The 24,214-nt window shown below is 50.1% G+C and overlaps 9 protein-coding genes across 9 annotated transcripts; 3 read left to right on the plus strand and 6 right to left on the minus strand.

Moving 5' to 3' along the window:
• Positions 1 to 413: 413 nt before the first annotated feature.
• On the minus strand, positions 414 to 1,772 carry COCSADRAFT_39381 (uncharacterized protein). The gene is made up of 3 exons (XM_007704448.1): positions 1,532 to 1,772; positions 901 to 1,475; positions 414 to 850 (listed from the first exon to the last, which is right to left on the minus strand). The coding sequence occupies exons 1-3, from the start codon at positions 1,581 to 1,583 to the stop codon at positions 485 to 487; spliced, it is 993 nt and encodes a 330-aa protein (XP_007702638.1). The 5' UTR covers positions 1,584 to 1,772; the 3' UTR covers positions 414 to 484.
• Positions 1,773 to 2,061: 289 nt separating this feature from the next.
• Positions 2,062 to 3,370, minus strand: COCSADRAFT_183659 (uncharacterized protein). The gene is made up of 4 exons (XM_007704776.1): positions 3,237 to 3,370; positions 3,169 to 3,181; positions 3,052 to 3,112; positions 2,062 to 2,983 (listed from the first exon to the last, which is right to left on the minus strand). The coding sequence occupies exons 1-4, from the start codon at positions 3,305 to 3,307 to the stop codon at positions 2,253 to 2,255; spliced, it is 876 nt and encodes a 291-aa protein (XP_007702966.1). The 5' UTR covers positions 3,308 to 3,370; the 3' UTR covers positions 2,062 to 2,252.
• A 2,441-nt stretch (positions 3,371 to 5,811) lies between these two features.
• On the plus strand, positions 5,812 to 7,800 carry COCSADRAFT_192563 (uncharacterized protein). Its single transcript, XM_007704777.1, has 6 exons — positions 5,812 to 6,006; positions 6,058 to 6,399; positions 6,452 to 6,815; positions 6,872 to 7,289; positions 7,349 to 7,482; positions 7,542 to 7,800. The coding sequence occupies exons 1-6, from the start codon at positions 5,882 to 5,884 to the stop codon at positions 7,743 to 7,745; spliced, it is 1,587 nt and encodes a 528-aa protein (XP_007702967.1). The 5' UTR covers positions 5,812 to 5,881; the 3' UTR covers positions 7,746 to 7,800.
• A 157-nt stretch (positions 7,801 to 7,957) lies between these two features.
• COCSADRAFT_234385 (uncharacterized protein) lies at positions 7,958 to 12,588 on the minus strand. Its single transcript, XM_007704778.1, has 3 exons — positions 12,280 to 12,588; positions 11,967 to 12,219; positions 7,958 to 11,910 (listed from the first exon to the last, which is right to left on the minus strand). Exons 1-3 carry the CDS (start codon positions 12,358 to 12,360, stop codon positions 8,069 to 8,071), a joined length of 4,176 nt encoding a protein of 1,391 aa, XP_007702968.1. The 5' UTR covers positions 12,361 to 12,588; the 3' UTR covers positions 7,958 to 8,068.
• Positions 12,589 to 12,958: 370 nt separating this feature from the next.
• Positions 12,959 to 15,061, minus strand: COCSADRAFT_95999 (uncharacterized protein; the record flags this gene model as incomplete). The annotated part of the gene is made up of 6 exons (XM_007704779.1): positions 12,959 to 13,662; positions 13,719 to 14,088; positions 14,152 to 14,350; positions 14,427 to 14,633; positions 14,692 to 14,887; positions 14,956 to 15,061. The coding sequence occupies 6 exons, from the start codon at positions 15,059 to 15,061 to the stop codon at positions 12,959 to 12,961; spliced, it is 1,782 nt and encodes a 593-aa protein (XP_007702969.1).
• A 1,406-nt stretch (positions 15,062 to 16,467) lies between these two features.
• Positions 16,468 to 17,623, minus strand: COCSADRAFT_234412 (uncharacterized protein). The gene has a single exon (XM_007704780.1). It carries the CDS (start codon positions 17,418 to 17,420, stop codon positions 16,632 to 16,634), a length of 789 nt encoding a protein of 262 aa, XP_007702970.1. The 5' UTR covers positions 17,421 to 17,623; the 3' UTR covers positions 16,468 to 16,631.
• Positions 17,624 to 18,442: 819 nt separating this feature from the next.
• Positions 18,443 to 19,879, minus strand: COCSADRAFT_202066 (uncharacterized protein). Its single transcript, XM_007704781.1, has 2 exons — positions 19,631 to 19,879; positions 18,443 to 19,580 (listed from the first exon to the last, which is right to left on the minus strand). Exons 1-2 carry the CDS (start codon positions 19,739 to 19,741, stop codon positions 18,591 to 18,593), a joined length of 1,101 nt encoding a protein of 366 aa, XP_007702971.1. The 5' UTR covers positions 19,742 to 19,879; the 3' UTR covers positions 18,443 to 18,590.
• Positions 19,880 to 20,941: 1,062 nt separating this feature from the next.
• COCSADRAFT_202067 (uncharacterized protein) lies at positions 20,942 to 21,618 on the plus strand. The gene is made up of 2 exons (XM_007704782.1): positions 20,942 to 20,974; positions 21,027 to 21,618. Exon 2 carries the CDS (start codon positions 21,254 to 21,256, stop codon positions 21,572 to 21,574), a length of 321 nt encoding a protein of 106 aa, XP_007702972.1. The 5' UTR covers positions 20,942 to 20,974; positions 21,027 to 21,253; the 3' UTR covers positions 21,575 to 21,618.
• A 445-nt stretch (positions 21,619 to 22,063) lies between these two features.
• On the plus strand, positions 22,064 to 24,149 carry COCSADRAFT_96031 (uncharacterized protein; the record flags this gene model as incomplete). The annotated part of the gene is made up of 3 exons (XM_007704783.1): positions 22,064 to 22,256; positions 22,311 to 23,866; positions 23,955 to 24,149. 3 exons carry the CDS (start codon positions 22,064 to 22,066, stop codon positions 24,147 to 24,149), a joined length of 1,944 nt encoding a protein of 647 aa, XP_007702973.1.
• Between the last annotated feature and the right edge of the window lie 65 nt (positions 24,150 to 24,214).

Consider the following 24,214-nt stretch of genomic DNA (forward strand, 5'->3'; position numbering starts at 1 on the left):
CGGTGAAGGTGAAAGTGAGAGTGAATGTCGACTGCGCGTTGGCCCAAGGGAGCGTGTTGCGCCTCCCGGCGCGCTCGACGTCTAGCGTATGTGCAGGGGCCAGGCGTTGAGCGAACGGCGCATTTTTCTGCGCAGCCAATCTTGCACACTTCTAACTCTCCGCCTCGCAACACCAACAACATTTCAGACAGGCTCTTGTCGCTTTGCAGAGAAGCGCCTGTTTTCGCCATTCTCTCTCGGCAAAGGGTCCTGCACTACAGTTGCGCCCCGTATCATATGTAAGTATACTTCACTCTCTTTCATCTCATCTTCCATGATGATTTATCCCAGAGTTCTGCAATTCCAAAGAGCTGCCTCTTGGTAGCTCAAATGCGGATTAGCTCATACACTACACATATACCTGACTCCATTTTCACATGAATCAAAGCTTGTTACACATTATAGTTACAGTACTGACAAGTCGTTCTAACTAGGAACCAATCATCTATGCGAACATCAATGCCGCTTGAGCCTCATTGTACCGTCCACCAATGACTGGGAACTTCTTTAAAATCTCTTCCAGTGCCTTCATGTCCTCATCGTTGAGCTTCGCCGGCTTCAAGTTTTCCTCGACTCTCTGCGATGTCGTAGCACCCGGGATCGGGATGATAGTAGGCATGCCCTTGGCTCCGCTGTGCGCGAGCACCCACCCAATAGCAATCTGAGCTGGAGTGACACCCTTTGATTTGGCTAGATCCTCGACAGCGTGGAGGAGCTTGATGTTCTCATCGAATACCTCAGGCTGGAACCTAGGCATGTGGTGCAGTAGGGAGCCAGGCTCAATATCGCTGTGCTTCTTGTACTTGCCCGTCTGGGAACTAATCAGCATCCAACTTCCACAGCTGAGAGTGATGCACTTACAAGGAATCCGCGTCCAAGAGGCGAGTATGCGATGATGGGAATGCCAAGCTCTGCGCATGTGGCTGCGACACCGTTCTCGAGAATGTCGGTAGACCATAACGAGAACTCGACCTCAACTGCAGAGATAGGGTGCACACTGTGCGCTTTTCGGATTGACTGCGCGCCAACTTCTGACAGACTGATGCCGCCCAGCTTGCCCTCCTTGACATACTCGGCGATGTAACTGATGGTATCTTGGATTGGTGTGTTGAGATCCACCCTAGCACACTCGAACAGATCCAGACTCTTCTTGCCGTCCAATAACCTCAGGCACTCATCAATGCTGCGTCTAACATTCTCCCGACTGCCATCCGGCGTCAATTCGCCCTTCTTAAGACCACCCTTGATGGACAAAACAACCTTATCCGCGTCCTCGGGGTACTTTGTGAAGTACTCATTGAGAAGGTGCAGAGAGTTACGTTCTGGTGTACCGTAAAGCTCTCCGCCATTCCAATTGTTCGCTCCAAGCGACAGCGCGGTACGCATAGCTTCAAAGCTCTGCTCTTGCGATGGTGGATCTGGGCGCCATGTGAGGCCTGAGTTGTTAGTTTTTTTCTTAACCTTTGCAAGATAGATAAATCGTAAAACGTACCCATGAGCCCATAGCCAACTGGCCCTACCATCTTTCCCACAAGTTGAGGCATATCGAAGTTTGCAGATGATGTCGTGAGAGGGTCTTGAACAAAAAATGAGGCGGGGTAATAGATACTGGTCAATGATATCACTGTAATTGAACCGTTGCTCGCTAGTGTCTCTGTAAGGGCCTGTTTATGTGCTTCTCTATTCCAGACCGATACCCAGCCCTATTTATATTCTCATTGAAGCTTTTCTCGGGCCCGAAGATACTTGCTTAGGTACCGCCACCAATGACGCTCATTGGACTTACATGGCCCGAGCGGGGTTTTCAGAGTGCTTAACTCCGTGAAGTCAATCACCGCGGAAAGTGGCACGACAACATGGGCAGTGGCTTTAGGCATATGTCTGGTGTGCTGTATGTGTAGTTATTGTATCGTGACGTTTGTGCCGGAGCGTTGGGATCACTGAACGGCATTTTGTTTTGCATAGGAAGATGTACTGTCGCCGGTAACGACTTTGAAAATCCAAATGAATGATACTCTTTAGGTGCGGAATAGAGTAGGTTATGAGCAAAGTAAGCATTCGTTAGTGCAATGATTTTACTCACGAAATCCCGTTCTATCTCTATGGTTCTATGTCAAGTTAGAAATGAAAACACCCGGCCCTCTTCGGATTTACTCTGCTCGCTCCACTTCACCCCAACACCGATCTCCATACTAGCACAAAAGGCCACTTGCTTACATACCCTTCTTCCCTTCAAAGCCCTTCCTCTCAATCGCATCTATGTCCCTCAACACAGTCCTAACCGGCCAGACAAACCCCTCCTGCGCGTGCCCTGCCTTCCCCTCTTCAATTGTGACCAGATACTCCGTGAGTGCCATACCCACATACGCCGCAATCGCTGTGAAAATATGCCACCAGCCATGCAACTCGAATAAGAAGCCCCACGGAAGTCCAATCCAATGCTTAAACTGCGTAACATACCCACAAGCATGAAAATCAATGTTCCAAAGAAAATACCCAAACAGCCCCGTAGAGATACCAAACGTAGCCATGCTCCCCAGCTTCTTGCGTGCCGCTTCATTAGTAATTTGCTTCTTGATAAGTGCACGCGTGTGACGTGAGACAAGGAATATCATGGCTGCAAAAGCAATTTCGTGCATAATAATCTCGTCGGCCCACACGTGGTAAATGGAGATGGGTATCAGGCTGCCCAGGATATACAACGTGTATTTTTGGCGCTGGGCGCGCGTGGCGTCGAAACACAGCAACTGGTGTAGTACAGCACCCACCGCAAGGAACATGGACAGGTCGTCGCCCATCTGCGAGTGGTACTTTAGGGTGGCGTGGAACCAGGCGGACAGGACGCCGACGCCGATGAGTCCCCAGTAAGGGAAAGCGAGCGTCGAGATAAGGCCGCCTTCGGGTTTAGGAGATACGCGGCGTAGACCGTGGATTCCGTAGATTACTATTTTTCCAAAGTGTAAGCTTTCCCTGTTTGTCGTGGTGGATTGCAAGTGGTTGGGATGCACAGACCATAGCTGATGTTTGTGAGGGTGTTGACGAATTCACCAATGTAGGGAGTGATGATGTAGTCCTTGTCATCATGAGTTATCATTCCCAGCTAATCATTACGGGGAAGACACGACATACCTCTTCACAGAAACTATATTAAGTTAGCCAAGCCCGAGCTGCCATGCAGGTACCATAACAAGACTCACTTGTGATTTGACGTGGTTGGACCCCAAGCTCCTACTGCGGGCTCTAACGGATAGTCCCATCGCAATTGCATGTTAAATTTTTGCTTAGTTTGAGTGTAAATGGCAGAAAGGGAGTCTTTGATGCTGTCTGGCTGTGGGGGTTTGCAGTAGTTTTACTACGTGGAGCTCATGGCGCAAGCTATGACCAGCCCAATAGCGGGATACCACGGAGCACATGGGAACAAGGCAGAAGGCGCAACAGCGCGGATACTCCCTTCTTAGCTTAAGCAAACAAGAAGATCTTGAATTCAAAGTGTGATTAACATGCACCAATTGTTAGTTTCGGGCATTTCTGGTACTATCTAGGAGTCGACGTTCAATGAAGCAAAACAAGGTATACAGTAACAATTAGCTCAGCCTAGCAAAAGAAACAGTAACGATCCTAGATGCAAAAACATTACACCTTCTGACACACAGAAAGGCAAAAAAATGGGGTCTTACCGCGACTCGAACGCGGGGCCTCTCGCAAGCAATGCTCGGGAAATCCCTAAGCGAGAATCATACCACTAGACGGTGGGGTTGTTAGAACTGAAGGAGGTGGTGAAGTGTGATGTGAATGCTTACCCATAAGACCGTTGACTTGATGGAAGGACGAAGAGGATTATCAAATATAAACTGCATAAATTAGGCTGCATGATGGAGCTTGGAGAAGGGCGAGCACTTGGATCCCCCTGTAGGACCTTGTATCAAGCTAGAAAGTGGGGCTAACACTTGAAAAAGTTTGGTGAGCGGGGCTTGTTGGCTGGAGTCACGATTTTTTGGTGGGCTAGACAGTGGGGCAGACAGAACACTGACGAGTTATCTAGCCCTACAGATCAAGGCAGTGCAATACGTAAGGTCGTAGGTATAGATAAACAATCAAAAGAAACAGAAGCAGTTTAAGCACTTCCGATGTGAAAAATAACACATATGTTGATTCAATGGCTAGCATTGGGCAGATGTTTTACTGATATGCAAAGTCTTGGACGTCATTTTGCTGTGCGGCTATCAAAGTCACCACCCGAATGAATTGATATCTGTCACCTCCTTCGGCTCTGTATGAATGACAATCATGTGTCTCAAAAGAAAGTGGAGCAAGTCGATGCAGTCTTATGCAACAGTCACACTGTAGAAATTGGCAAACCAAGAGCATATGAGACATGCAATCTCTAACTGATGTACCTCTTCTTTAGCTTTATATCACATGACCCATGTTTAGGTATAGCAGTGATATCCTTGCTTTTGGAGTTGAAGATCTGAATGAAGTCCTTGAGCCTATGGGGCTGTCGATCTCAAATAAGCAGCATGTCTCTTCTCAACATCTTGCAGTATCGGTCCACTTTCAGTCTTGGAGCAAAGGATTCTGTAGACGTCTATCGATCGTAGCATACATAGGAACAGGCTAAGATCGGCTTCGATAATCGGGAAATACAGCATGAATGCTTCTGTCAATACCGAAATCCATCCATAACAGTGCTGAAGTTCACAGTTTGGATTGCACATATTCTGGAGAAAATGAACAAGCTCATGAAATGGCCCAGCACAACATAACCTCATGCGTCACCAAACACAAAGGACAAGGAGCTTTTACTTTGTTAGGCAAAGTCGATGTGCACGAAAAATGGCTCTACGATATGCCGCGGTAATAATGTTCCCAACTGCCAAGAAACTACGCCCTGACACACTCGATGCATGCCGAGTTTTCTATGGCCTGCTATGACGATATTGCGCAGGCGGGCTTGAGCTTTGAAAGACCAGATGTGGATGCAACATTGTTCTTGAAACATTATATCAGTCTCAATACACCGCTGTCCTGTAAAAGTTCACTCATCATTAGCCGTTGCGCTTTTCGTTGCCCACAAAAACGCAAATGCGATTCAGTGAGGGCAAATATCAGGTGGTAGGGGCGGAGATTGCCAAGCAAATGGATGATCATGATTCCACTCTTGGGGTTGTGTGCATCGGATTCTCACCAGCCTCTGTAACGCATATCCCCACCCAATCACTCGACAAATGACGGATACAATAACGCATACGGCAAGACACCCACGCTTCACAGTCACATGTTGCATTGCCCCGAGGAAAGCAACATGAGGTTGCAACGTGCGATCGAATCATGTCAATTCCAAGAAATAAGACAGGCAGCCGAAATAAAGACGGCGCCACTTACGCACCCACATGCACGACGCGGTTGAGGCGATCTCCGCAAAATGCTAGGCGCCATCCCGTTCTCCACCTCCAGCCAACCCCGAGTCCCTCAAGGCAGTTTTCCCGCCAATCAACGCCAATCGGAGGGGGGCTTGCCTTGTTTCTTCGATTACTCTCCGATGCGCAAACAAACGGCCACGCTTGGTCGGCACGTTCCCGCTGTGCTTACGTAGGAAGTATGGCATTTTAACCAATTTAACCAGCTCACGAATGTTTCCAACTGGCTGGATCGGTGGAGTCTGGCGTTTTGGCAGAAATGCATTGCAAGGTTTTAGCGACAATGTCCAGCATACCGGCTTTGAGTACCGACTACGTTGGTTCTCTTTATAATTGAGCTCTCCTCCCCGCGCGAACGTGGAGTGGTAGGTCATACGACTACGTTAATTGAAGCTCTTGGGAGCTTCCACCCAGTCGTCGAGATGTTTTCGAAAGTCCCAAAGATTTACAATGTCTACTTTTTGGCAATCATTGCCACGATGGGTGGCATGCTGTTTGGTTTCGATATCTCTTCGATGAGTGCTATCATTCCAACCGACCAATATATGTACGTCAATTCCTAAAAGACGACTCTTCAGCATGGTCTAACATCCAACAGTGACTACTTCGACAACCCATCTGGAGTCGTTCAAGGCGCCATTGGTGCTGCCCTTGCTGCAGGCTCTATCGTCGGCTCTATCATGGCAGGCCCAGTCTCTGATAAATTTGGTCGCCGCGATGCTCTCTTGTTCGCTTGCCTCTGGTGGCTTGCTGGCACTGCCTTGCAAGTTGCTGTAACAGGACGAGGAATGTTGATAGCTGGTCGAGTCCTTAACGGAGTAACAGTTGGCATCACTTCCTCGCAGGTACCCGTATATCTTGCCGAAATCTCCAAGCACTCACAGCGCGGTGCAATCATTATTATCCAGCAACTCGCGATTGAGTGGGGAATTCTTATCATGTGAGTAGCAAGCGAATATATAGAAGTGTTGCTAAACTGACCGTTTTTGTAGGTACTTCATCGGCTACGGGTGCACGTTTATTCCCGGCGAAACAGCATCGTTCCGCACCGCATGGGGCATCCAATTTGTACCCTGCGTCATGTTCATGATTGGTCTGCCCTTTCTACCAGAATCTCCTCGATGGCTCGCCAAAGTCGATCGCACAGAGGAAGCAATCCAGGTCCTTGCATCTATCCAGGCCAACGGCAATATCGAAGATCCATATGTTGTCGCCGAGTACGAGGAAATCATGACTGTTCTTATTGCCGAGCGTCAAGCTCCACCGGGATGGAAGAAGTTTGTATACAATGGCATGTGGAAGCGGACTCTTGCTGGATTTTCCGTGCAAGCGTGGCAGCAGCTGTCTGGAGCAAACGTGTGTTCAACTTCCCCACACCAACCATTCACTTCAGAGACTAACTACCACAACAGGTCATGACCTACTACGTCGTTTATATCTTCGCAATGGCTGGGCTCGAAGGCAACATTAAGCTTATTTCGTCAGGCGTGCAATATGCGCTCTTCATCATCTTCTCCTCGATCATGTTCTTCTTCGTCGACAAGTTCGGCCGCCGCACACTTCTCGTCTGGGGCGCAATTACAATGGGCATCTGCCATTTCGTTGTCGGCGGCGTCCTCGGCGCAAACTACGAATACATTCCTGACGGCGTTGGAGGTGACCGCAACGTCGTCATGAAAGTCACTGGCTCGCCCGCCAACACCGTCATTGCATTTTCGTATCTTCTAATCATTATTTACGCTCTCACACTCGCACCCATCTGCTGGGTGTACGCCGCGGAAGTGTGGTCGCTTGAGACTCGCGCGTGGGGTATGGGTATTGCTGCGACTGGTAAGACAAAATGCCAACAATTCCCAGAAAGAGGAAGAAAATACTAACAAATTCTCTAGGTAACTGGCTCTTCAACTTCGCAATCGGTCTCTTTATCCCCCCGGCATTCCTGAACATAAAATGGGGTCTCTTCATCGTCTTCGGCGTCCTATGTCTTCTCGCCGCAATCCAATTCTTTTTCACATACCCAGAGGTACGTTCACACTCTCTTCATCACCGAACAAATTTAACTAACCTTTCTTCTCCAAACAGACCTGCGGCAAAACACTCGAAGAAATCGAAGTCCTCTTCAGCAAAGACGGTCCCCATGCATGGCAAACCAAAAAGGGAAGCGAACATATTGGCCAGGATATAGAGAATGTGGCCGCGGCTCAGGCCAAACAAGAGGCGCAGGCGAGAATCGAGTTGTTGGCGAAGAAGGAGAAGGGGGAGACGGCGAGAATGGAGACGGTTTGAGCGGGTATCTGTGTAGGATTTGCGTATGTGAGAAAGCGAGTACGAAGAAGAAGAGTGAAATTAATAATTGCAAAAAATGATATCCCCGAATCTAAACTACATTCTTGCCATTTACGAATTCAATGTGCCTCTACTGCCACAAGATAATAATCAAGAGATGCAAGCGAAGTAAGGAGACGAAAAAATAAGGGTTAAAAAAGAGTAAGACTAATAATTGCATGTAGTTCTACCCCCGATTATAAAGTCTACCAAAAATCCCCCAACATCAAGAAGTGAAAGAAAAAGCCAAAAGGGTCGAAAACCCCGAGTTGCTAGTTCTTCATCTAACTAGCCAGATCCATCGCCTTGACGCCCTGCTCAAGCGCAACCTCATCTGCAAGCGGAGCATCTTCAGCCGCAGACTCCCCGTTCGACAACACGACGCCTTCTTCCTCAGGATGCTCCACAGTGCCGGGGCCCTCGTTGACGTGTTTGTCTGTCAAACCTCCGTTCAGATGAAGGTGTTGTGGAACGGCGGCCTCGGCTCTTTTGACGTGCTCCGCAGGTCCAGCATGGCCATTACCCATTGCGACCGCGGCAGGTACTCCGTTACTTACAGCTGCGTGGTTGCCAGACCCCGGCTTCACCTGTTTATCTAGACCAATCCCCAACTCCCTCACAGCACGCTTCATGCTATCCAGCCTCGCGCGCTCAGCAACACACATTTTCCTCGCGAGCTCCTTGAGCGCCCTTCGTCCCGTCTCGACCCTGTTTTCTTGCCAACTAGCTAGTTCCTGAGCCACGACTTGCTGAGTATATCGCAGTTCTCTGCCGAGATCTTCGAGCTCGATTTTGCTCTTGTCCATCTTGACTTGGGCGTCGCGCTGGACTCTGCTGCGCGCATCGTCGAGGAGACCCAGGGGCCAGCGGTCGGAGCGCCGCACGGAGAGGTTGTGTCTGTCGATTGCTTTTTGAGCGTTGGACATGGAATTTATGATTGTGGATGGGCGGGAGAGTGCAGTTAGGATGGCGGCGATAGTGCTGGAGATGGCGTGCATGGAGTAGTAGAAGCCTGCCATGGGACTTGCTTCACTTTGTCTCAGGGTACCGGTGTAGCGCTCCAAGGCCTTGAGGTGTGCAGAAGGCAAAAATATGAGGGAGTGCATGGCTGTATTGAAGATCTTGGATGCGTCGTTAAGGTCAGATGCTGCTGAACGGACCTTGTTGGCGCGGCGGAGAACCGATCGTGATGCGTGGTGGAGGGCGCGAATGTTCTCACGCATGTGCTGAACAAAAAGCTCGACTTCTCGCACGTCAAGAATAGGAGTGTAATCTTCACGTAGGCGTTCAACGCGCAGTTCAGCTTTGCGTGTTGAGCGTTCCGCGAGCATGGACGAGTCGATGTCTGGCACGAGGAAAAACTCCCATACCATTTCATGTGTCGAGAAAGTAGGATGCTTTAGTAGAATCTTGAGGAAGGCATCTAGTCGGAGTTGCATGTCGCGGAGTATTGACCTTGACGGTCTTGAAGGGATGAGGTATGGTGACGCCAGGGTATCTATGGCTGGCAGCCACGATGCCGGGTGTTCTTGTGCTAGCCACTTCGCGAGATTCTCAAAGTCGTGCGATGAACGGCGACATGTTGTAACAGTGATGGACTTGTTATCGTTAGGTGCTCCAGATTTCAACACTAAACGTACGGTCCCGTCTTCAACAAAGAAAGACCGGACGACAGTAGTGGTTCGTCCATCAGGCCCAGCCTCATTCGATAACAACACCAGGTCATCAATTCGATTTCGAACGTCGTCATCTTTAGCAAGCTCCACGGCCGTAAGACCACGTGCGTCTCTGAACGACAGGTCAACCCTAGGATCTTGAAATAGAACCCGCACCATATCTGTTCTGCCATACTTGCTGGCTACCATGAGTGGCGTGAACTGTCTGTCATTTGTTGCGTTTGCATCCGAGTCGCAGCGATATAACAACTTGGCGGCTAGTTGAGGATCGGTGATAATATGCAGGAGGCTGTTTCCCTTGTTATCAACATGCTCGTCGAGATGCAGTGGTTGTCCGTCGTTCTGGTAGTAAGTCGCGGCTAGAAGGGCCTTGTCAACCATGTCATGGTATTCATCATGGTCGTATGATCTACAAAGAGCAAAAACGGGAGTCTGACCGTTCTTGTCCTTTAGCCGCCAAGGCAGTAGGTGTCCGATACGATCAATTAGACGAGGTTGGTTGAAAAGGTAATGCGCTACACATCTGCCTTTGGCGTCTGGCTTCGCTAGATAATCTCGTAATGCTTCAGGGCTCGGGCTATTCTCCAAAAGGTAATTGAGAATCGTGTCTGTCGTCTTCGCATGGCCTTGTTGGATCGCTGCGCTCAGCAGGTTGACACCTTCATTATTGTAGTCTTCGAAGACGTGAAGAGGTGTATAATACTCGGTCAAACTAAGGAGATATTGCAGTGCCCTGTCTTGCCTGTTCTCAATGGCCATCATCAAGACCGACTCGCCATCTGGACCTTGTGTCATGGTAAGCTTCTCTATCGAAACATCGCCCTCGATAGCGCTGACACGCGAATCGAGCGTGGTGCGAGAATGGTACGACCGCGCCGAGCCACTCGACATGCTCCTTGTATCCATCGAAACCTTCTTCTTCATCTTGGGTCTCCTGGGTAGCGGGGGTGTCTGAGCTCGCTGAAAGGGGAAAATATGCGCCAGTGGACCGTCTTCGTACATGCTCTCATCACGAGTTGGACTTTGATGCCGTATCCGTGGTTCGTCGTCGCCATCCATTGTAGTTCCTCCAAAGGATTGAAGATCTGAGAGGCTCGCCGCAAATCTAACTGGACGATGCCTTGGCGGAGTATCGCTCTGATCTGTGAAACTGTCTGATTCTGGGTGAAAAGATTTGTCGGGTTCCAATATGCCTTGGATTGTCTCGATATCACCTGACTTGGTTGCCTGCCATAGTGCCCGGTTCCGTCTGCTCGCTCTCCGCAAGCCTCCAGAATCTGTTGTCAAGTATGACAATACTGCTTCGAAAGTACTGAGCGCGTAGCCCATTTCGCCACTTTCGACATCGTCAATGAAGATAAAGTGCCGCATGTAGGATAACCGTGCCTGGAGATGCCTAACGGGCGCCCGAATGACTACAATGAGCAGCAGTGACACCAACGTATCTGCGTTAATTGTGAGCAGATGATCCTGCTTCTCTGATAGCGATGCTCCGTTTGTCATCATCTTCTCCTGGGATTCGTCTGGCATGGTGATGTGCTTTTGCACCGCGAGCAGAATTTCCAGCATTTCCTGCGGGCTCCCGGCAACCCCCATCTTCTTAAACATATCCACAGCCCTAGAGAGCCGTATGGCAAGTTCCCGTTTCCCTTTGCGACCGTGTCCAATGTCGATGCCGACCTGCGATATATCGATATCCATCATTTGCCGGGTTCGTCGCTCGAGATCGGCGTCTTCAAGTTGGCGTATGGTTTGTATGCGTGGGAATAGAATCGTATGGTGTATTTGCTCGGCAACGTAGCGCTCAATCATGCGCTCGACGATTGGTCCGGTGAGATCCGTTGTCGCCCCCAGCAGGGACAGTTGTTGCTTGTCCACCATCTGAAAAAGGTCAATGGCTGCAGTGACGGCCGTCTCTAGCGATCTGCGCATCTGATCCTCTTCGTCGCTGATTTCGAGATTCGAGACGAAGCCGTTGGGGGCATAGGACATGTTGCTGTGCAGAGAGATTGGTGCCGTGTCTGCCGAGGATACCGACCCACGTCTCCTTGAGCTTTTTGAACTCATTGACGATGGCCGCGATCTTTGCGATGGTATTGCTGGTAGCGGTTTCTGCAATTCGTTGCTAAACTCTTTGAATATTCTCTCCAGGCCCGGCTGCATCTGGCGCGCAATCATAGGGAAGTGGTTCAAGAGATCGCCAAACGACCTGACCTCCTTCTTCCGTGGCATGGACGAGCTGGCGCCGCTTGCCGACGAACTGGCCACAACCGGCGGCTCAGCTCTTGCATTGTACTTGGGTCCCAGCGAAGCCGGTATGATGGGGTTGGGGTCGTATGTGCCGATGAGGGGGCGGGATATGAAGTAGACGAGCCAGGGCTGGGCATCGAAGGAGTCGGGGTAGAAGATGGTGTCGTTGAGGAGCTGGGCTTGGTTGAGTGTCTTGAAGCCTGCATTGTCATCAGCGCGTGACGATGCATGACGTACCGTACGCATGCTCACGAACCCTTGTTGCTGTATATGAAGGCATCTTTGACAATTACTGTGCGGCCGTTTGCGGTGGTGAACTGCTTTGCCTTGCCCCGCGATTCCCTGAAGCTGCCCGTGTCCCTGAGGTGGCCGTTGGGCCCCGCGCCGCCTGGGATGCGCAGAACATGACTGGCGAGGAAGTCTTCGGAACCGCTGAGGTCGGCGTACGACGTGTTCGATTCCTTGTCGCGCGAGGTCAGGAGGGCCTCAGTCGTCGGAACTAGAAGGACCTGGGAGCTGGAGTGTTAGCGACTGGGGATATATGGAATATGTTACACTGGGGCGCGTACGTGGTGCTGCGCTGGCTGGCACTGGCTGGGGAGTGCGCTACGGAAGAAGGCCCGTAGGAAGGGATTCAGCACGGGAGGCATTCAATCGACATTAACGGGGCTCTTGGGGAGAGTCGGCGTGCGCGTAGCATGTGTCCCGGGAGTATCTTATATAGCGCGCGGTCTGGTCGAGGGTGTGGCGTCGTATAGTGGCTTGGGTGTAAAGTCGTGAATAGGAGCCTGGAATGGCGATGGGCAGAGCAAAGACCTTGGACGGTTATGCCGGCGATGACCTGACGGGGGTTGTGGCGGTGCGCAGGGAGTCGGTAAGAGGCGAAATGCGAGATGGAGAGGCAGCAGAGACGCGGAGCGAGAGCAAGGGAGTTCGAGGCCGGCAAGGCGTCACAAGCAATTGGGAGTCGGAACTGGCACCACCAGGGCCATTGGCTTGTGAAGGTGAAGACGCTGCTAGCCCAGTATCGATTAGCGAGGAACGCGACTCTTTCGTCATCGCTCCCGTCCTCATCACACTCCCTCACCACCCCCACGTTACATCACATTACATCAACATACGCCGTCGATCCCATACCTGCAGCTGCGTGGATTTGGTATGACCATGCAGTAGCCCAAAGAAGCCTCGTCTAGACGCCATATATGGATGTGTGTGTTCATGTAGATCAGCCTTGTCTATCTACAGCCCTTACTTGCCAGCCTTCTTGCACAGCTTCGTCCCATAATCCAGCACACTCCACTTCTCCGTGCCAGGCGTAGTCTCGGTGAAGAAGACGCCCTCAGGATCCCATTTCTGGCGAATCTTCAGCAGTCTTGGGTAGTTGGTTCCCCAGTATGCCTCTTGCCAGTTGGGCTCATTGAGATCGCCCTCGTTGACATAGCTGGCTCCGTTGGGTGAAACATCTCTCAGTTTCTGACCCACAACATGCGTGTTGAAGTGTTCACGCTCCATCTTGACGTCCCATGACTCTGTGCCCTGCATCATCACATTGGTGATGACGAAGCTGCTCGCATTGCGCCAGGCAGGGTGGATGGCGTTGTCTACCTTGGGATACGCACGCCCAGGATTGACAATGTGACCGATGTCGACGCCCAGCTGGGTGGGTTCGGGCATTGCTGCATAGATGAGGGCATCGGCAATCTCATCGCCATGGCTGGCAATATCGCTTTGTGTGAAGAGACGGCCTCCGACAATCGACTGCTGGTTCGGCGGCTCATCCTCGAACATGTCGATGTACATTTCGAAGAAAGTTGGGAATGCCTTTGTATAAGCGTCATAGGGCACCTTGGCTGCATCCAGCTGCTCGTATAGTGGTGATAGAACTTTGGCCAGTTGTGCTTCGTTCATGTTGGGACCGACAAAAGGGGCAATGTGCAAACGGCCGGGACCAGCTACATGTCCAACCGTCAGTATACAGAACCAAGATCTCGCCGAAATACAAACTTACGTCCAATCTCAAAGTATACAAACATGTGATGATCACTGTAGTGGTTGGCCAAGTTGTGGAAAATACGAACACCCTTGGCAAACAGCTCAGTGTCGTTGGTGTGCGTAGAGTTGATGTTCAGAATCGTGGCAGCCGCGGGTACCTCTGGGAACGTCTTGACAGTGATGCTCACCACAACAGCAAAAGTACTGGGACCTCCACCCTTGAGAGCCCAGAAAAGGTCGGGATTCTCCTTGGCATTGGCAGTCACATACGTGCCAGCAGCAGTAATCGCGTCGAACGAGAGCACATTATCAGCGCCCATACCGTAGAGTCCCGTCAGAGGACCATGCCCACCACCTTGGATGTATCCACCAGCCCAACCTACAGTCTTCGTAGTGTCAGCACATATACCAACAACAAATCGATAAAAGAAAGCCAAGAAAAAACATACCGGACACTCCCCCCCAACAATAACCACCTTGGGCTTCTGTGCAAAACAGTTCCGATACAACTCCCTCCCTTGCACACCCGCCCCCACAACTGCCGCACCGCCACTCCAATCTCCCGGTCCAGTATACTTCTTGATAAACTCCACGTCTTTAAACCCATGCGTATTGATAATCAGCGCTCCGTACCCTGTTGATCGTCCCCTGTCCTCATTGTCAGCAAACAAAAAACCCTCACATTCCTAAAACAACCACATGCGAATTTAGGGATGATACTTACATAAAATCATGCCCCGTATTCCTTATAATCAATCTCAAATTCCTCTTTCGCGCAAAATCAACGCCGGCTTTGATGTGTTGCTTGGTTGTGGCGATGATAACGTAGCGACCGTAGAAGCCACGAGTGCAGGTTCCTGTTGCTGCGCTGTCGGGAAGACATGTGTTGTTTGTTTTCAAGGGCCAGAGGGTGGCGATGGGGTGGTCAGTGCTGTAGGGACGTCAGTCAGTACCAGTGGCGTTTTTTTGGAAGGGAGGTAGATGCTTACAGCCACTGTTCATCACCCCATTTCTCTTTCGTCTCAGCGCATTTAGCTGCATTGTAGACGCTGGTTTCATTGCCGAAGGACTGGTAGCATGGTGCGCCTGGTGGATAGGCGATTTGCAAACCGCCGGATACTGTCTTGTTGAGAGCGGCCCAGTCGGTGTTTGTGGGCCAGCAGGAGTTGTCGGAGTAGCATTTACCTTTTTTTGCACAGTCAGAATCCATATTTCTCTATCTCTTTCTGGAAAGGAGAACAGGGAAAGCTTACATTGGTACTCCACGCCCCCAACTTTCTTCACTTCACCAATCCATTCTGCGGCTTGTGCGCTGGTGCTTGCTATTAGCAATGCTGCGATTAAGGAGAAGCGAGGCATCTTGACTACGCAGAGCGACCTGAGAGACTTTTTCTGAGGATTTAGACATTTATTTGTATCTCCTGCGGAGTGCTCAGACTATGCCTAATCGAAGGCCCTAGTGCATTCTACCGCGTTTAGTACGGGTTAATAGGGTCTGCAGGTGTGTTGGACGCCTTAACTGCACCTCTTCATTGCCTCCAAACGCCATGTTGAGGTTCTTGAACCAGCCTTTTCACTATATGCCGCTGTTATGTACGAGCGGGCGAGTAAAAAGCTCTGTAGGAATCTCATTTGCATCTAAGAAGATCCTTAGTATGAACCAGAACAAGGATTCAGCTACCGAACCCATTAGGATAGAGACATGGTGAAGGCGAGATTGGGCTTAGCGGCGTACTCCTTTTCACTCGGTTAATATCGGGGTCCAATCCCTTTACATGCAAGACATGGAGGGGTGGCTTCGCTTCACGCCACAGTCGGGACGGTTTAGGAAGGCGTATCTTGTTCTAGTGGCCCTGATCAAGTGTGTAGGGTTTCCCCTGTGTGGCGAAGTGATCATCGTGCGGGGTTTGTAGTGTAGTGTTGGATCTAGATGTTCGATTAGTTCAGTGTGGGTCTAAGGTACATACTGTAGAACAGTATACCGGGATGTCTAGCAATCTTTGGAAGCAATTATTATTTAGACCAACTATGGACAACATATACTGAAGGCTCTTATAGTTAATCAACATGCAGCTGCATATGCACTGTGTACCGAGAGCCACCTTGATTCAAATCCTCAGTAGGAATCAAAAGGAATTAACCATCAACCATATTGACGCCCCAAGCGATGCCACAAGTCTCAATCTTAGTAAACACCCAATGTAGCCATCAACCACCATCCGGATCCAAATCGAGAAACCGTCTTGCACCACAAGCATGTATCGACAGATACCCACCAACCACACCCCAGAAAATCAACAGAAATAGGGGGCACGCCAAGTGGTGCGTCGATCCTCCATACTAGCCGTCTGGGAAGCCGGGAAAATGGAGCCGGCGCTCCAAAGCACTGCCACCAAGTTGCTACGTACGCTATACGCGTACGGCCTACGCGTGCGCTTCTTTTTACATTTCTTCCGCAATTCGCCCATCGATTTCGTGCCTAGTACACAATGTCTCTTGAAATGCGATCCAGCGTGCCAAGGCTAGTATCGCAAGCAAGCAAATCCAGGTCTGGGAACTCATTTTGGATCCGGCGTCGCGAGAACGGAATAGCGGTGACATGCGTAGCTCCCCCTTGGAGTCGTGTGACTTGCTTTACATAATACTGCTGCGGTACGCGTTCAACGTTTTCGTTAGTAGCAAGACTTCCCTCTCTTTCCAACTGGTCCTCGAGAAGGGAATATACATCTTTATCGAGCGTTTCGGTAAAACGACCCCAGACGAGGACTTCGAGGTCAGGACACAACACGTGCGCCCATTGAAAGAGCATTGTGGCGAGTTGCTGGGTCTCGGCTGCTACGTTTCTTCTCGGTTGGTCGGGATCGATGATTCGAAGACGGTCCTGGTAGAGATGCAGCATTTTCAAGTTTTTAAGCTTGCCAATCGGTTTCTAGCACAGTTTGTCAATATTTCCATAGTAACAACCCACGTGACTCAAACTTACGAGTTGTCCAAGGACATATTTCTGTCTGTCGTGCGCATCGGCCAGGAGACACCCCCCTATTTCCGCGACGCGCAATCCAAATTGCTCCAAAGCACCAAGCTCATCGCAAATCGCATCCAGTGATGCCATGGAAGGAAAATAGGAAACCCTCTTTTCCACAGACCATAAATCGAACAGCGAGAGAGACTTCAGCCTGGGACATAACGGCCAGATGTATGAACTCATAGTCGACCCATCATCTGCAAGCAGTGGCTCCAATGGCACTGTTTTCAAGAACCGCATATGAAGACTCAAGTGCTGGAGATTTTGATTCTGCGTAAACAAATCTTCAAAATCCATACTCTTTCTAACGTCAAAACTATCCGGAGAGTGAAAGTCGAAATGTGTCAGGTTTCGTAGCTCTGGGGAGCTGAAAAGCGGCTTCCAGTACCAAAAATTATCCGCGTAGAGAGAAAGTCTAGTTATGTGGGAGAGGTTGAAGATGTGAGGTATGGCGGAAACGAACCCTCCGGGTAAATAGCCATCGAACATCAATTCGCGGGAGACAATCTGTTTGTTCTGGAAAAGGGTGCTGTAGGAGCACCTGCTCCAGTAGTCTTCGAGCAAAAAAACGTCAAGTTCTTTTGGCAAGAGTAGGGCGAACTTTTCCAGTCGAGGTAATGTCTGAGCAAGTTCTACGAGGCCGAATGTTTTTTGCCCATCTCCACAGACTCCGGCTGTCACGCGCCTTGTCATGGGAGTTACAAGCTGCTGGAAGTTACCATGCGATAGTTGGAAATCGACAATCGACTGTTGCTGTTTCTGTAAAAGGTTGATGATAGATGGGTCTAGGTCGAGTTGTGAAAGATAACTGCGGATATTGAATTAGCCAAAAGAATCTTCTGTGCAGGTACTAAAATCAGGCAGCGCGGGATTGAAACCATGCCGGTGAAAAAGGGGAAGCTAACCGGAACGTGATCAGTTTATTCGAAGGAAACGATTGCAAAATCTGCAATAACAACGCGTCTCTCTCGCCATGGATCCACGGTGCCTTGTTGGGCAAAATCTTGTTGCATTCAAATATCGGAACATCAAGCAGACTTAGGTTTCGCGCGTACTCCAAGTGCCTGAATGCGCCAACTTCCAGGCATTGCCTGAACAGTGAGAGCTGGCCATTGCGAGTTCTAATGTCTAGCACAATGTTCTTGTACAAAACCTTTGTCGCAATAAGATTCCATGACTTTGATGTTAAGCAGAGTGCCAAAATATCTGGGTAGAGGCCGACCTAAACTGCCAGCGTCAGTGATGTTCTGTTGCACATCAGGGGCTAGGTGCTTTTGCTGGTGCGGGGTAGGCATACATAATCCAACACCATCAACTGAACATCTGTAGGAAGATATGAAAGAGCTTCAAGTTGACCCATCTCGCCCATGATTTAAGCCCGGTGGTAGAAGTTGCTCTAATCTGCGAGGGACGGTCCGATAGCTGAGGTCGATGGGCAATGGGGCAGTTTTGGCTAGTGGATCTTATTCGCCAACCGCGCAGTGTCTTGCACAATACATACATAGTAAGTCGTGACCTGTAGGATTCAGCTGCGGCTTGTGCACTTACGTCAGAGTGCAGTAGTGTTACAGAGTGAGCAAATCAAGCGTCAATGCTTTGGAGTCACAGGATCCTACGAAGAAATGCCGACATATTCGTCCGCTCTTCGAGCGAGCTTACATGTGAACAGTACGCGTAATATTCCACTGGACAACCAATGTGTGAGAGAGAGTAGAGAGTGTCTAACGTTACACGGCGATATATTACGATGGAAATTAGGATATCAGCTAATCATAGATCGTATTCTGTGAGTGGTATAAGACATGCGACACTAAGATTCGTGATGCTCGCGTTGTCGTGAGATAACATTCAAGTAAACGCGTTTTACTGCGCGTTTGGCCGATATGCCGGCATCCCATTCTTCTTTCCCCAGCTCCTGACTGTCCTGTTCAAATCTGGTGCTATAAACAACCAAGCAATCGCTGCTACAATCGCTCCTATCGCATCAATGACCCAGTTGTTCTTCTGACTACCAGACAAGCTGCCCCAGCGCATCAGGTGTACCAGGTAATTTGTCGGTGTCATGAAATTTCCGCTTTCTAGACCTTTGACGCAGCTGGTTGCTGCCTGTAGCTCGGTTTGCTTGGGATCGGCAGCCTCCAGCTCAAAGCTGACGGCATGCTTCGTCTTGTTCTCGTTCTCAAACCCTGGGGATAGTATGCTACCCGGGAACACAATATGAATGTCTACATCGAACGGCGCAGGTGTGATGCCTGTGTTGACATTGGAATGGCGCGCTGAGTTGTAGATTTGGACCTCTGAACGGAGCCCATCAGCGAGGTTGCGGAGGGCAGCCTTTGTCGGGGAGTAGGGCGAGTAGCCTGCAATGTTTATGAAGGCGAGTGAGGACGATGTCATGATGAACTTCCGTGGTGCTTCCTGGGTAGCGTTTTTCCCCTGTGGGCTATACGGCACCTCGGGATACAGCCAAGCTTGCAGCGCCTTTTGTGCCATATATGCTGTCGCGAAGTAGTTCAGCTCCATCTGTTTTCTCAGCGTGTCCGTGCTCGTTTCGATGAACAGCCCGGGAGTTGAGGATCCAGCAATGCACCAGACAACCTCGGGCATGCGGCCATTATTCCAAACTGTTGCTTCCTTGAGGATACGTGCATTCTCAGACTCGGAAGTTACGTCGGCCGCAATGTACGTGAAGCGCTGGGTGGAAGGGTTCTTTGCGCACGACTTTGCGCGTTGGACAGCGATTTCTAGGTTTTTTGCCGTGCGTGCGACCAGTATAAGATTGGCTCCCCGGGCAGAAAGGAGACAGGCAACCTCACTGCCCATGCCCTGCGATGAGCCGGTAAGGAGGACCGTCTACCAAATGTAAGCATTAGACATGTTGAACAGTATGCCAATGCACTTACCTTCCCATCTACGGGAAAACGATTGCTCATGGAGAAGCTGAAGCCCATGATGCCAAAGCTCAGTAGCCCGATGATGAGCACGAGGCCAGCTCCGACGAGGAATTGAAACATGAGGGGCGAGCGGCGGGGTCCTTCGGAGGATTTAACTAAGTAAGACGAAACAAGTGGCACCTGACGGTGCTTACGCTGTAGTGATCATTGCGCCTAGCATGCTCCTGTATTGTGGGATTATCGCACCATGCACCTTGGTGGTGAGAGAGGGACCCTGGCAACTTGTGAGTGGCTAGATTGCTTTGGTGGGGCGGTGTGCCGTGTGGGGCGTTGCGCCAGCACCCACAGTAGTACTGTGGCAGTGTTGCGGAAAGTGTTAAGAAGCACTGCATCTGTTATTGCTAAAAGACAACAGCAATTGCTATATGTGAAAACCAGACAGTTTGAGGGAAGCCAAAAGATGATGTACAGTGTTGTATTTGTTAGATTTCGGCCTTTTGCTTTTGATTCCCATTCAGATACTCTGTACCTCTAGACCATGCTATTGATCATAGAAGCGATTAGCTGTTCTCATGATCCAGCTTGCACTCAATACCTGAGGTTTTCGCAGGGCCACAAGGACACAGCAAGAATCGGCATCAGGAAATAGAAGTTTAGTCTTTCAGTAAGAAACAGATCTAGGAATCTTAAGCTCTTAAGCTCTTGCTCATTCAATCTTGTTATTTAGTACCTGACTATTGTCTGGAAACACTACACTCAGACGTAGCCTGTGTAGGCAACCACCTCACTTTTTTGCTCCTCATTTTGTACTTTACGCTTTGCAACAGCTGTTCTTCCACGCTAAAGTAACATTTATTAGAGAACAGAAGATCACATACAGGTGGTCAAGTATCTTCGTGTTAGTAATAGATATGTTTATCGAGTGAAGGTATAGTTTCGGAGATGAAAGTGTTTGCAAGGAAAGTCACTCCAATGCAAGTATCCAAAGTATCCAGAGCACATTCCGGGTCTCCGCTGTCATACCGGATGCTTGGCCTGTAATGAGTACACTGTCGTACCTCTCATTTGTGGGTTACATGTCGGATAAGGGAAAGGTGTGTATGAGTTGAAAAGAAAAGAAAGAACAAGCCAAATATATAAGAATGCAGCGTTGGAGGACCTTGCATCTACAATTCTTCACCACGTATTCCGCCAATTTCTTTTACCTCACAGTGTACACAATGAGAGTCTCTTGGATTACCATCGTTTCTGGTCTTTGCACCACAGCCTTTACCTATGAAACCCAGCAAGTTATGGGTGGACCAGACCTTGGTAGGCTACACCTCGGCAGGAATACGTACAAGTGCGAGAATGGCAAGCAGATCAAACTGTGGTAACACCAAGCATAACTGACAAGTAACCGTAGGTGCGACACCTTCGTTCACGTGTACGGACCCCCCGGCAGACAAACCAAACTGCTCATGCACTTGCACAAACGGCATCACTTTCGACCAACCTCTCTCTTTGGACTCCCAGAACTGCGCAGGCACTTCTGCCAACGACTGCCAGGCGGAGAAAGGCGAATGGGCCAGGCAAGAACAAGCGTTGAAGGATGAAATCACCAGAAAAACGCAAGAGCACAACGAATGCAAAATGGAGCTTTCAGCACACGTGCCTGCACAAATAAGAAGCCGCTACAGATACAAAGGCTGTATCCAAGTTACCCCGGGGAGCTCGTTCCTACCGGGCATCAGATCAGAAAGCGATACCATGACAGTCGAGCTATGTGCGGTGCAATGTCAGGCTTTCCAACACTTCGCTACGACAAACGCTAGAACTTGCTTTTGTGGTGATAAAGTCGTAGGAACGGTACTCGAGGTCAAACATTCAGACTGTAACAGCCCGTGCGCGGGTGACAAGACGGAGATGTGTGGGGCTTTCTGGAAGTTCAATTTGTATACGAAGGTGGTCTGAGTGGGTTTGATGGCCAATGTAGCGATAATAGGATCTTGCAGAGCAGCACCTACTGCTGCCTTCTTTTCTAGAAGATATCTTGCTAGAGAAGCAAGGGGTAGGATGGATGTGCTTATGTATAAAACGATCATCGTATCTTTATACTCTGTCATGCATTGAAAGTAATTGTGCACTTCCCTCTTCTGAAAGGGATCGTCTCTGAGTATACTGCAACGTGTACGATGCCTCTCGACAGCCCAGATGTGACTGACATTTCTCCACCGCTCATCTCTGCAAATGGTGTCCACGACTGGAGAGTGGGCCATGAGATGGGACCCTTGCAGATGCGCTTGGCCTAATCGTGGCTGGCTGCTCGGCAGCGAAGTGGGTCGCTCTCGATTGCCCGCGGAAATGCCAAGACTTTACTCGGAAAAAAAGTTGGGCGCGCGACAAAGACAACTGCGACAACGACTGACGAATATCGCCACAACACAGCAGAACGGCACAATCATGGCTAAGAAGAGAAAGGCGGGCGGCGGCGCATCTGGTGCATCCAAGGCGCCAAAAGAAGAGGACTCGCGAGTGAGGATCAATACCTTTGAAGATGTCGCCGATTCCGAGGATGAATTTCACATGAACCGCGACAAGGTGTTGCTGGACGAGGGACCTGCCGCCAAGAAGATGCGGAGGTACCAGGAAGAAGGTTGGTCTGGAGGTGATGGCAATTTTCACGAGTAGCGGCTGACATTGTGTCCAGATAAATTTCTTCAACTCTCAGATGAAGAGATTCTCGATGCTGGAAGCGACGACAATGACGAAGACGATTTTGACGACGACGTTAGCGATGGCTCAGACGACGAGAATTCTGGAAAGCGCAAGCCAGCCGATGAGGAAGACGAAGACGAAGAACTCGGAGCATGGGGCGCCTCGAAAAAGGACTACTACGATGCTGACGCTATTGAGACTGAACAAGACGCTCTGGACGAAGAGGCAGAAGCCAGACGCATACAAAAGAAGCAGCTGCAGAGCATGACCGAAGCTGATTTTGGCTTCGACCAAGACGAATGGCTTGGAGAGGACGCTGAAGAGAATGCTGAAGACGCCGCAGTGGTTACTGAGGTTCTGCCTCAACTTCAAATCACAGATGCCATGTCACAGGAGGAAAAGATGAAAATTATGCGGACGCGATACCCAGAGTTTGAGCATATTTCCAAGGAATATTTGCGACTACAACCCCTGCATGAGGAACTGGCCGCTGCTGCTAGTGCCGCTGAGAGGGTGCTGAAGGCGCAGGCGGCAAAGAATAACAGATTGGTCCCTACACCCATGGTCATCACAAAATACCGGGCATGCGCGGCGTATCTCGCTGCAATGGCCATGTACTTTGCTGTTCTTGGCTCCACCGCTACAGATGATGCAACTCCAGCTATCGCACTAGATCCTGTCGAGCTACATGAGCACCCAGTTATGGAGAGCTTGCTCAGGTGCCAGAAGATGTGGACACAGGTAGAGAGCCTGCCAATTGCTGATCCCATGGTTGAGACGGAAGATGGCGATGACGCTTCCGAGGATGAGGCAAGCTTTGCAGAGAGTGACAACGCCGATCTAGCTGTCAAGAAACCCACGAAGCAGAAGAAGACCAAGGCGCAAAGAGCGACGGAGATTGCGCAGGCAGAAGCAGCAGCACGACGTGCTACAAAATTGGCCAAGGCTGAGCAAGATCTCGCGTCGCTCGATACGCTTGCAGACAAGGCTGCACTCAAGAAAGCAGCGCGAAAGAAGAAGATCTCACAGCCCAAGCTCAACCTTCTCAACGCCGACGACTCAGACTTTGGCGAAGAGACAGCCCTCACTGCCCATGAAGCCGCCGAAAAGGCCAAGAAAAAGCGTTCCCTCCGCTTCTACACCTCTCAAATCGCCCAAAAAGCCAACAAGCGCGATGCGGCAGGCAAGGACTACAGCGGTGACGCCGATGTTCCCCACCGCGAGCGTCTCAAGGACCGACAAGCTCGTCTCCAAGCCGAAGCCGAGAAGCGCGGCCAACACAAGGACGCCGGCCCAGGCGTGGCACTCGGCGACGACGATGATGCCTCCTCCGCCGACGAAGCTCCCGGTACCCGCCGCGACGACTACGAAGACGAAGACGGCTACTACGACATGGTAGCCGCCCGCTCCAACGACAAAAAGCAAGCGAAACTCGAGCGCGCAGAAGCGTATGCCCTTGCTAAACAACAAGGTGCTCAAGTTATTGAAGCAGAAATCATTGGTGATGATGGGCGGCGTCAGATTTCTTATCAGATTCAGAAGAATAAGGTATGTTTCTCAATATCATATGCAAGTCTTCGTATACTTGCATGTATGGTCTTTTGGGGAATGTAAAAATGCTAACATGATCAAACAGGGATTAACACCGCATCGCAAGAAGAGCGTACGCAATCCGCGTGTGAAGAAGAAGGAAAAGTACAAGGAGAAGCAGAAGAAGCTCAAGAGTATGAAGCAGGTGTTTGATAAGAGTGCTGCGGCCAAGGGGAGCGCGAGTTATGGGGGTGAGCTTACGGGTATTAAGAGTGGGTTGGTTAGGAGTCGGAAGTTGTAGGTGGATGTGTAGAGGAAGATATGTTTTTTGCGTCGTTCTGGGTACATTGTATGATCAGAGCAAAA

This window comes from Bipolaris sorokiniana, assembly GCF_000338995.1.
Source record: "Bipolaris sorokiniana ND90Pr unplaced genomic scaffold COCSAscaffold_12, whole genome shotgun sequence".
NCBI lineage: Eukaryota > Fungi > Ascomycota > Dothideomycetes > Pleosporales > Pleosporaceae > Bipolaris > Bipolaris sorokiniana.